General features: G+C 42.3%; 1 protein-coding gene across 9 annotated transcripts in view; it reads left to right on the top strand.

Moving 5' to 3' along the window:
• frmd4a (FERM domain containing 4A) overlaps positions 1–9,652 on the top strand; it is a 295,342-nt gene extending 285,690 nt beyond the window's left edge. For 7 of the 9 annotated variants that reach the window (XM_061916779.1, XM_061916777.1, XM_061916775.1 and 4 more), the window contains exons 19-23: positions 1,119–1,277; positions 1,373–1,711; positions 3,543–4,117; positions 4,200–4,302; positions 8,764–9,652. In XM_061916779.1, coding sequence (XP_061772763.1) covers positions 1,119–1,277; positions 1,373–1,711; positions 3,543–4,117; positions 4,200–4,302; positions 8,764–8,866 — 1,279 coding nt within the window. In that variant the 3' untranslated portion in view covers positions 8,867–9,652. Of the gene's footprint in view, positions 1–1,118; positions 1,278–1,372; positions 1,712–3,542; positions 4,118–4,199; positions 4,303–4,519; positions 4,592–8,763 lie in introns of all 9 variants that reach the window. The other 2 variants (XM_061916778.1, XM_061916781.1) reach the window with 1 other exon arrangement.
• Positions 9,653–12,098: the final 2,446 nt, after the last annotated feature.

The following is a 12,098-nucleotide window of genomic DNA, read 5'->3' as shown; positions in this document are numbered from 1 at the left end:
GCATTGAATGAGAAGGTGTGTCTAAACGTTTGGCCTGTACTGTAAACATATGTAAAGTAGTAACAGGCACATTCATAATAATTCATAATGTAATGTTTACGTATTTTGCTCATTTTAAACATACATCGGCGCAATTATTTCCTGGACGCATCACAACATTCACCATTTCCTTCAGCAACACTTGACTACTACTCATGCAGACTAGCGGGTCGGTGTATATTTTAGTGGCCCGGAAAAGTTAGTGCTGCAAGGAGTTCTGCGTATTTGTCCTGTTGTGTTTGTGTTGTGTTACGGTGCAGATGTTCTCCGGAAATGTCGGTGTCATTCTTGTTTGGTGTCGGTTCACAGTGTGGCGCATACTTGTAACAGTGTTAAATTTGTTTATGCAGCCACCCTCAGTGTGACCTGTATGGCTGTTGACCAAGTACGCCTTGCATTCACTTGTGTGTGTGAAAAGCTGTAGATATTTTTTTATTGGGCCGGCACGCAAAGGCAGTGCCTTTAAGGTTTATTGTATAGCTGTACTACTTCCTACGTCCCTGTACCACTCCGTACAACGGCGTGTTAAAAAGTCATAAATTTTACTTTTTGAAACCGATACCGACAATTTCCGATATTACATTTTAACACATTTATCGCCCGAGAAAATTGGCAGTCCGATATTATCGGACATCTCTACTTTTCCCCCGCTCAGAGTCGAGAGAGCAGCTTCCAGCTCATGATATCAATCTAGCAGCATACTGTAGTTAGCGGTCTGTGATCAATGCACCGCTGAAAGTAGTTCCTTAACATTAGCGCTTATACTAACATAATTGTTAATACTTGGTTGATAGCTGTTCAGATGTAAATGGAGTAATGTTGGAACATTTTGAATTCTAATTTAAAGGGCTTCTTTGGGGGAAACAAGGAGCTCCCATTGACTCCATTGTTAGCTGATTTCTGCAAGTGTTTATTTTTTATTTAGAATGCATAACAAAAAAGAAAATCATAAGGATTGTGGATGATAGGCACATTTCTTTATTTATTTGCATTTCACCTTTATTGCTGACCGGGACAGTAACTATTATAATCATAATTGATAGTTCATGGAATTCACTTTTCTTTGGCTCTCTGATTAGTCACAGACGATTCCCCAGCTCTGGCAGCACAGAAGCAGGAGGTAGTAACTCTTTGCAGAGCAGCCCTATCAGGAACCTCCCTCAATGGAACTCTCAGTCCAGCATGCCGTCCACCCCGGACATGAGGACCAGGACGCCACACTACGTACATTCCACTAGGTTCGTCCTCTCAACTTGAAAAGCTTAAAAGCTCTTTCGCTGGATTGCTTTCTCTTTCTGCACACTACACTCTTTGTGTCATTTGTATTCTATAGGTCGGTGGACATCAGTCCCACACGTCTGCACAGCCTCGCTCAGCACTTTAGAAACCGCAGCTCCAGTCTGGAGTCCCAGGGCAAGCTCTTGACTTCGGACCCTGATGCACACCCACACGCCCTCGGCACGCTGGGCAGCCCTGACTTTTTCTTGGGCCCAACACGGAGCTCTAATGGCTCTGACCCGTTGGATGATTGCTCTTCCTGCACCAGCCAGAGCAGCTCGGAGCATTTCTACCCGTCCGGCGGGCCCCTAGCCCCCGGCACCAATCCCAACTATTCCACCCTTGGTGAGGACTCGCCTTCAAAAGCTAGGCAGAGGCAGCGGCAGAGGCACAGGTAAGATCAACAAGAAAATACTTTTTTTTTCTCTTCACAATGAGGGCTGGGCGATATGGCCTTTTTTTAATATCTCGATATTTTTAGGCCATGTCACGATACACGATATCTCGATATTTTTCCTGAGCCTTGAATGAACACTTGATGCATATAATCACAGCAGTATGATGATTCTATGTGTCGACATTAAAACATTCTTCTTCATACTGCATTAATATATGCTTATTTTAAACTTTCATGCAGAGAGGAAAATCATGTCACTTCAAAACAGAAAGTGCAAGATTGTTAGAGACATTTTAAAACAAGCTATGGGTGCACTTGTGTGTATAATGTCCCTAGGATGACACATCAAAACACTAAATTAAAGTGCACTTTTTGTAAAGAAAGCCACGACAATAATTTAAAACAAATAAAGTGCACTTTTGTGCATGATGTCACACAAGATATTTCAATAAGTGTCAGATAAAAATTAGCTGCAAATCCTTCGCTATGTGGTAGGTTCTTGCAGACGTTATCTCCTTCTGTTGTTGACAATTTTTTTCATACGGTGTTGATGTGGAAATGGTTGCCTCGGCATTTTGTTGGTGTGGAAACGAACGGAGATGTTGACATGTGGAGTTTCAAGCACTCTTCATTCTCTAGTGCAGACCTGGGCAAAGTAAGGCCCCGGGGCCACATGCAGCCCGTTAAGCTTTTCAATCTGGCCCGCAGGACATTCCCAAATATATTTTTTTTTATATCTTTAAGATGGAAACTGTAGCTGCCATTGTGATGTGCAGTGATGTTTTTTTACAACAAAGTTCTAAAGCTTTGTGATATATCAGATTGTAGGTGGGGTTTTTTTACCCTTTGCGTTGATATTTGGTGGTTTGTTGTATTTTTGTTGTGTTTCGCTTGATTTTAAAGTATTTTGATCGAAAAGAGGTGTGACATTCATATGTTTTCAATATTTATTTTTTTATCGTTCATAGTTGATATTTTAAATCCCACATTCTTTATTGTCATGTACATTCTGGGTGTCTCATTCAGTTCTTTTTTAAAGGGGGTCTTTCGTAACGTATTTAGCTTTCAATCAGACATTATTGTGAGGTTTTGAATGAGTGTTCCTAAAATAGGACTCAAGCACACATACTGTACAGCAGATTTTAACAGCTTACATATGTATATATATATATATATATATATATAATTTTTTTTTTTATATATATATATATATGTATATATATATATATATGTGTGTGTGCGTATATATATATATATAAATATGTATATTAAAAAAAATTATAGATATGAGAGAGATAGATAGATATACCGACCCTCAGACACATTTTTTTCTCAAAATTTGGCCCCCCGAGTCAAAATAATTGCCCAGAATTTTCAAATGATGCTACAAATTAGCAGTGATGGTACTTTTTGTAGCAACGCTTTTGCCCCACACTTGACAAATTACGGTTGTCGGTGGACCCTGCGCTGTTTTTCTTGGGAATTAATTCATATTCCTTCATTTGTTACCAGATTCGCACCTTCGTTCTCTCGTTTTACCACTCGCACCACACCTCTAGCACCACAGCTAACTTTACCCATGCTGCTACCTCTCTGCTTCGCGAGGGCATATACTTATGTGACGTATGTAAGAAGGTATGCTTTGTTAAGTCTGTTAGAAAGAGAGACAAGAAAGAGTGAGAAACGCCTGTAGTGTAATGTCCGCAGCTAAAAGCAACTGCGTGAGAACGTATACTCGAATATCACGATATAGCCATTTTCTGTATCGCACAGAGACCAACCCACCCAGCCCTACTCACAATGTGATTGACCCACGTGTTCCCTCCAGGTCTGCAGGTCATCTGGGCTCCTCTAACTCCGGCTCCATGCCGAACTTGGCAGCTAAGAACGGCTCTGTTGGAGGATCAGGCGGAGGCGGCATAGGCGGAGGAAACCACGGAGTCTACCTCCACAGCCAGAGCCAGCCGTCCTCCCAGTACCGCATCAAAGAGTACCCGCTATACGTGGAGGGGAGCCCCAACCCGGTGGTCGTGCGCAGCCTGGAGAGCGACCAGGAGGGCCACTACAGCGTCAAAGCCCAGTTCAAGACCTCCAGCTCTTACACGGCGGGTGGACTGTACAAGGAGGCATGGGGAGGAGAGGAGGGAGGGGAGGGCGGCGGCCGACTAACGCCGTCCCGCTCGCAAATTGTACGGACTCCATCATTGGGGCGCGAGGGGAGCGGAGGGGGTCGGGCGGCAGTGTCAGAAGAGCTGCGCTGCTGGTACCAGAGGTCGTCCGGGAGCCTGAAGGAGAGGAATCACTCCCATTCAGGATCCACCTCATCCGAAACAGGGTCACAGCAAGGCACACTAGGACACGGGCGGGGCAGTCGGGTAGGAACGCTCGCCAAAGGCTCACCAGGTATTTTTACTCATGGCCTCATATTCTTTGCGGTGCTGGTTTAAATGTGACTAACCACTACTTTCTGTGTGTGTTGCTGTAGTTGCATCCCCACACAGCCAGAGGAGTATGACACCCTCTGGTGACCAGACCGCCACACCCACTCCGCCTTGCAGTCCACAGCACATCCTCAACTGGCAGAGCGGGTAAGACACGCAAACACACCTAAACCAAACGGTAACTAACATTTTTAATACACGCTGCTGCTTCTTTTCTGACACATCTTTATTTCTGGTTCTGCTTGGTGCTTCACTCCCCGCCCCCTAACCTTAATGTGACCTTTCCCCTACTCAATGTGGCTCTTTCTATTCTTCACTAACACACCTTCCTTTGTGTGTGTCTGTGTGCTCTCTCCTGCTTTAGAGGCACAGCAGACAGCTCTCCTACTGAGGACGTCTGTCCGTCTCCTCTTCAGTCCGGCTCTGGTGTCTAGAGGTACTGTCCCTCATCCTGAGAGGGCCCCCTGTAGCATTTCATGGTGGTGGTATCAGTGCTCCCACTGTAGCTGGAATCATTGCATGTGCTCTGCTCTGCTCTTCTCTAATGCTGATGCTTTATCATCACTTTTAGCACTTAGCATAGCATAACTAAATAACAGAATTCTAAGTGTTCCTCTAATTTGTTTGCATGCAGTCATTTTTTTTACATGAAGTTACATGCAAGTGCAAAAAGAAATAAACTAGGCCGATATCAAATTATTGACTTACAAATTATTGCTGATGTACAATATTATTGCTAGAGATGTCCGATAATATCGGCCGATAAATGCTTTAAAATGTGATATCGGAAATTATCGGTATTGGTTTCAAAAAGTAAAATGTATGACTTTTCAAAACGCCGCTGTACGGTGTGGTACACGGACGTAGGGAGAAGTACGGATCGCCAATAAACATTTAAGGCACTGCCTTTGCGTGCCGGCCCAATCACATAATATGTACGGCATTTCACACACACACACACAAGTGAACGCAAGGCATACTTGGTCAACAGCCACACAGGTCACACTGAGGATGGCCGTATAAACAACTTTAACACTGTTACAAAAATGCGCCACACTGTAAACCCACACCAAACAAGAAAGACAAACACATTTCGGGAGTACATCCGCACTGTAACACAACATAAACACAACAGAACAAATACCCAGAACCCCTTGCAACACTAACTTTTCCGGGACGCTACAATATACACCCCCGCTACCCCTTGCCCTTAATAGGTGAGGACTCCATGCTGAACAATTGAATGATAAGGGGTCAATTTTTGCTTAAAAAAACCAATATAGGATATTAAATATAACGTTTTCAAAGGCAAAACTCACAAAGCATTTAATGTAGAACTTCCTGTCAAAAGTAACGTTACTTGTAATCTAGTCAGGGCCATCTTTCAACAAGGTTTTGTTTGTGGCTCCATATTTATGAATGTTTTGTTTTTGGCCCCAATATTGTGTAACAGGCTGACTGTAGCCTAGTGAATATTGTAATAAACTCGTCCTTTGCTAATTGGCGCCTCAAAGTTTGCGGCTTGTGAGGGTTATTATGTGGGTGTTATTTCATGTATAGAGGGCTTTCTTAATGTTAAAAAAATTTATCTAAAAAGTTGTTAACATTTATTTATGCACTCGCTATAAAAAATATTCAATTTTAAGTCCTACTTTGTCGTAATTAATTTACCAAGGCCCAGCCCGGAACCAATCAGCAACGATAAAAAAGTTTACTTATTACTTTTGGCGACGAGAAGTGGATTTTGCTGTGGGAGCTTGAGTGTGTGCATAAAATACGAAAATGCATTTCCAGTCCGTTTATCATCAGTATGCTAAGATTTTTATTTTCTACAAAATAAATACCATGAGCAATAAACGAAAACACTGTGTTGTGTATTTTATAGAGCTGTCCGATAATGGCTTTTTTGCCGATATCTGATATTCTGATGTTGTCCAACTCTTAATTACCGATACCGATATATACAATCGTGGAATAAACACATTATTATGCCTAATTTGGTTGTGATGCCCCGCTGGATGCATTAAACAATGTAACAAGGTTTTCCAAAAATAAATCAACTCAAGTTATGGGAAAAAAATGCCAACATGGCACTGCCAGATTTATTATTGAAGTCACAGAGTGCATTATTTTTTTTTAACATGCCTCAAAACAGCAGCTTGGAATATGGGACATGCTCTCCCTAAGAGAGCATAAGGAGGTTGAGGTGGGCGGGGTTGGGGGGCTGGTGGGTGGTGTATATCGTAGCGTCCTGGAAGAGTTAGTGCTGCAAGGGTTTCTGGGTATTTGTTCTGTTGTGTTTATCTTGCGTTACGGTGCGGATGTTCTCCTGAAATGTGTTTGTCATTCTTGTTTGGTGTGGGTTTACAGTGTGGTGCATATTTGTAACAGTGTTAAAGTTGTTTATACGGCCACCCTCAGTGTGACCTGTGTGGCTGTTGACCAAGTATGCCTTGCATTCACTTGTATGTGTGAAAAGCCGTAGATATTATGTGATTGGGCCGGCATACAAAGGCAGTGCCTTTAAGATTCATTGGCGCTCTGTACTTTTCCCTACGTCCATGTACCACTCCGTACAGCGACGTTTTAAAAAGTCCTGAATTTTACTTTTTGAAACTGATACCGATACTTTCCGATATTACATTTTAAAGCATTTATCGGCCAATAATATCAGCAGTCCGATATTATCGGACATCTCTAATATTTTACTGTATGTTCAATAATGTTTGTACTAATAATAATGTCCAAAGTTTATACAGTATGAAAAGGTAAAGTAAAATAACATAAATTCTTACCACAGTAAGGCCAATTCAGTAAAGCCATGGCGTGGCACAGTGGGAGAGTGGCCGTGCGCAACCTGAGGGTCCCTGGTTCAATCCCCACCTAGTACCAACCTCGTCACGTCCATTGTGTCCTGAGCAAGACTTTTCACCCTTGCTCCTGATGGGTGCTGGTTAGCGCCTTGCATGGCAGCTCCGTCCATCAGTGTGTGAATGGGTGAATATGGAAATAGTGTCAAAGCGCTTTGAGCACCTCAAAGGTAGAAAAGCGCTATACAAGTACAACCCATTTATCATTTAAAACTGCTGTGCTGCTTTGGTAACACTATAAATGGACAAAAACTATGAAAAAAAACCACACATTTTCTTTAGACATGTATTTGGGGAAAATGTTTGGCTGCAAAATATACTTAAATGGTGCGGTCATTTTAGAAAATACCTCCGTAAATTTATCACAATGGCGGTGTTCAAAAGGATGCTAAAGTAGCAACTATCTCAATGGGATTTTGAATGGACGTCTCAGAGATGCTGCTAAATCTATTACAAACAACATGTTGACTCCCCGCTGAATAAAAGTTTAGCGGAAACTAGGGCTGGGTATTGTTTGAATTCGAACGATTCCAATTCTGATTCTTTGTTTTGATTCCGATTCCTGACGATTCTCGATTATGATTCTTCTTGTGCCATGCCGGCAAGTAGTCCCTGGTAGGTGGTATGTATTTTAGGTTGAGAGTTTTCACCATATCCCTGCAAACATAAACAAACATGTAACGTTGCTGATACTGTTTAGCCCAGTATCAATTAGCTTAGCTCTAACGTTATTGCTTAACTAACCTAAATGTTGGAGATTCCACCTCTGAAAAGGGATGCAGTCTTTTGACTATGTGTGCAGTGACCTTTCTGTGGCACTCTTCCGTCTGTGGCACCAACATCTTCCCCATTGCCGCTACGGTGAACGGAGTACGCTGAGCACATGGCGGAGCCTGGCTAGCAGGTTGTAAAATATACGCGGGCTAATTTGTTAGCTGCCTCAACGTTGGCGCAAAACACATTATTTATTCCATATATATCGTTTTACTTACCGGATTCCGACTGCAGTGCATTCACCGAGGTGCCAGGCTGGGCGTCGGAGCCGGAGCCAGAGGAAGAGACAGAGGAGGATGGTCGGCGCAGCGCGTCGAAGACAGGACACGCATTTGTTTGTACTCCATGAACTCGGAGGTGCTTCATCATGTTCGACGTGCACCCTCCTAAGCACAAAACAGTCCTGTCGCACGTGTTACATTTCGCCGATATTTCATTTTTTTTAGTAAAATAAAGCCACACTTTCGACCACCGACGCCCGCTATCCATGCTTGACTGACTCGCTCGGCTACATAGGCTCGGCTATGCTAACACTTCCGGTGGTGGCCGCTTCTTCGTTGGTGTTCAGCGGCTTCTTCTTCCGGTCGGCGGACTTATTCTTTTTTTCCGGTCGGCGGACTGGGTATCGAAACTAGGAATCGAAATTTAAACTTTTGAATGATTCCGGAAGAATCGGAAATCTAGTCCCGGTTCTAATCGATACTCGATACCCAACCCTAGCAGAAACAAAGTATAATTGTACACATGAGTAGTAGAAACCAAGTAGAAGAAGCAAACACCTGCAGGGCACGACAAACACGTTGGCGATCAGCTACTGACGTGAACGCTCGCCGTAATCATGTGCACGTCTTTCATTTTAGAATATGCTGCCGGTTGATGAAAACAACTGAGCTGCTTTCGAGGTTCCACGACAAAGGACTTTGGTAAATGAAGGCCTGATTGTGGTCCTTGTCTTCCACTGCAGGTCCTTCACTGACAGCTGCTTCCTCGGCAGCCCTTCGTGTTCAGAGCTGGCAGACGTGCAGTGGTACAGACGCGACAAGGCCAAACCTGGAACCCTGGTCTGAGACCCTTGGAAAAAAAAAACCCACTTGGAGAAGTCCTGGTAGTATTGAAACCTTCCGTGCACCGTCCTAGACCACGTCCCGCTCACAACAACCAAGAACCTCATCGCTAAGGCCTGACATATCCATCCCGACTTTTTCCTCCCACAAGGGATCAAGCGGCTCGGCGTAGTAGATGTGGAAAGAGCACGGTCACCCATTCCCAATCATCACTTTCCCATTCGTCCCTCTTAAAAACTTTAATCCACTCGAGAAGATTCCTGCTGTTTTTGAGCCACCAGTCTAAAACAAAAAAAAAAACATACTCCTGCATATATATTCTAAATTGAAAAAATGCATACATTTATCGGAACAACAATGAGGTTTCTCCTCCTCTTCCCAGTTTAACCCACAACCAAAGACTGCATTCACTGATCAGGCCAGGGTTCCCTTGCAGAAACGCAATGGAAAGAAGGCGACCCAGACTATAGCAATAAAACTTTGTGGGAATTGTGTGGTGACCAGGCGGACAGTGTCGTGCTTGTCGGCTTTGGGCCTTCATCTCCGCTTCCTTCTTGCAACGTGTTCAGCGGTGATCGGTTCATGGAGTCACTGCTGAATTGAAGGACTATTACATTCAGTATTGGATCTTTAATGGAGGAAGTCAACCTTTCTGACTCTACTGTGTCTCTTGCTGCTACATTATGATACACCTTTTCCACTTTAGCGTGCAGATTTAGTCCAGAGCTCCAGTCGACACTTACCATTGACCTGAGGGAACAGGAAATCATCTAAACCAGTGGCCCCTATATATATATATATATATATATATATATATATATATATATATATATGTGTATATATATATATATATATATATATATATATTATATATATATATATTATATATATATATAAGTGTTTCCCACAGAATATCTGTTAGTGAAGGTGGTGAAGTAGGCCGGCTTCGTCACATGAAGAAGCCTACAATTTTTGGGTTGGGTTTTCCGCTCCGTATGCTGAATGGCAATATACGAATACACACTACTGATTGGCTGTTACCGTTCTTTAACCAACCAGGTGGTTGTGTGGGTGGAACATTGCTGGGTTCTGCAGAAACCTACTGGCAGAGGCAGAACTAAGCGGAGCAGCTTGTTAAGACTTTAGATTAGCAAAAATCATATAAATACATTTAATGAAGTCAAACACAAATAAGGCAACAAGATAAGTATCCTACACTTATATATATATATATTACGGTTGTACGGTATACCGGTATTAGTATAGTAATGCGATACTTAAAGATCCTATTTTGTACTATACCTCCTCTAAAAGGTACCGGTCTACCACCCTGGTCGTCATCACGTCGTGACATTGCTGGTTTTACGGCCAGAGGAGCATGTTCGGCAGCGCGCAATCACAGAGTACTTACAAGCATACAGTGATACAGTGTGTAGACAGAAAAGGGAGAATTGATGCATTTTTGCTTAAAAAGTAAAGATAAAGGTGAAGTTATAACACTGAAACCCCCTCAGGAAGAGGTGCTTTAAGACTTGGCTAGTTAGCTAGCGGCTAATCACTAATCCTTGTCTCCACAGTGACAAATAAAGTACGTTTCTTACAAGTGTCATTATCACTGCAGGACGAGGAATAGCTAAACATGCTTCACTACACACCGTAGCTCGCCGGCGTCAAAATGTAAACAAACGCCACTGGTGGATCTACACCTGACAACCACTGTAATGATACCAAGTACAGGAGCATATTTCTACTATGATTACATTGATATTATTTGTCATCATAACATCTTCTTTCGAAACTCAAAAAATATGTCCCCGGACACATGAGGACTTTGAATATGGCCAATGTAGGATCCTGTAACTACTTGGTATCGGATGGATACCTAAATTTGTGGTATCATCAAAAACTAATGTAAAGTATCAAACAACAGAAGAATAAGTGATTATTAAATTTTAACAGAAGTGTAGATAAAACATGTTAAAAGAGAAATTAAGCAGATATTAACAGTAAATGAACAAGTGGATTAATATTTTTTTACAGTTTGTCCTTAATAATGTTGACAAAATAATAGGTAGATAAATGACACAATGTTACTGCATACTGTATGTCAGCAGACTACTTAGCAGCCTTTGTTTGTTTACTTACTACTAAAAGACAAGTTGTCCCTTATGTTCACTATATTTATATAAAAGGGGACGGCATGGCGCTATTGGGAAAGTGGCCGTGACAGCAACCTTAGGGCTCCTGGTTCGATCCCCACCTACTACCAACCTGTTCACATCCATTGTGTCCTTGACCAAGACACTTCACCCTTGCTTCTGATGGTTTGTGGTTAGGGCCTTGCATGGCAGCTCCCGCCATCAGTGTGTGAATGAGTGTGTGAATGGGTGAATGTGGAAATAGTGTCAAAGCGCTTTGAGTACCTTGAAGGTAGCAAAGCGCTATACAAGTATAACCCATTTACCATTTATTTAAGACAAACTTGCAATAAGAAACATATGTTTAATGTACCCTAAGATTTATTTGTTAAAATGAAGCCAATAATGACATTTGTATGGTCCCCTTTATGTAGAAAAGTATCGAAATACATATTTGTACGTGCTAACACGTTTACGAGAGTCTCTGTTAGCATTTCTAACGTATAATGCCATTCTTTTTTTAGGGGGTTTCAGTTTCACAAATTCCTCAATAAGTTCACCAAAAGGTCACTGTGCAGTTATTGAGTCTGTTTTGCTGATTGGATAGCCAGTCATTTATTTTGTTTTGTCGGAGCAGCCGTTTTACTGCCTTGTTACAGGAACCCTTTAGAAACAATGAAGGTGTGTAAGTAAAAATTTACAGAATCTTTCTGTGTTGCTAACTAGTTTGGCCACATACCTTTCGCTAATATTGGAATAAAAATGTGTTTTTAAATTTAGTGGGTGGGGCTTTATAGTCCGTAAAACACTGTTCATACATGCAGCCGGCGGGCATGCACACGCGTGACTAAGACAACGCGACGAGTGTGGAGTAAAATACAGCCAAAAAGCACGCATAAATGACATTTTGTTTCATTTGGCAGATTTCCATGAATGAATCTCATGAGCTTGCCTTCATTCCCAATTCGGAGTGAAGTGGGCGTGTCCAAAGAAAAACACTTTCGCCCAGGTCGTGATCAAGGCAAACTACGTTCATGTGGTCTATCCGGTGGAAAGAGCAACCCAATGCTTTTTTTTTTTTAAATAATGACATTTGT

The sequence above is a fragment of the Nerophis ophidion genome, linkage group LG12 (assembly GCF_033978795.1).
Source record: "Nerophis ophidion isolate RoL-2023_Sa linkage group LG12, RoL_Noph_v1.0, whole genome shotgun sequence".
Taxonomy (NCBI): Eukaryota; Metazoa; Chordata; class Actinopteri; order Syngnathiformes; family Syngnathidae; genus Nerophis; species Nerophis ophidion.
Note: the sequence above shows the minus strand (reverse complement) of the source record. Positions and strands in the feature narration are given on the sequence as shown.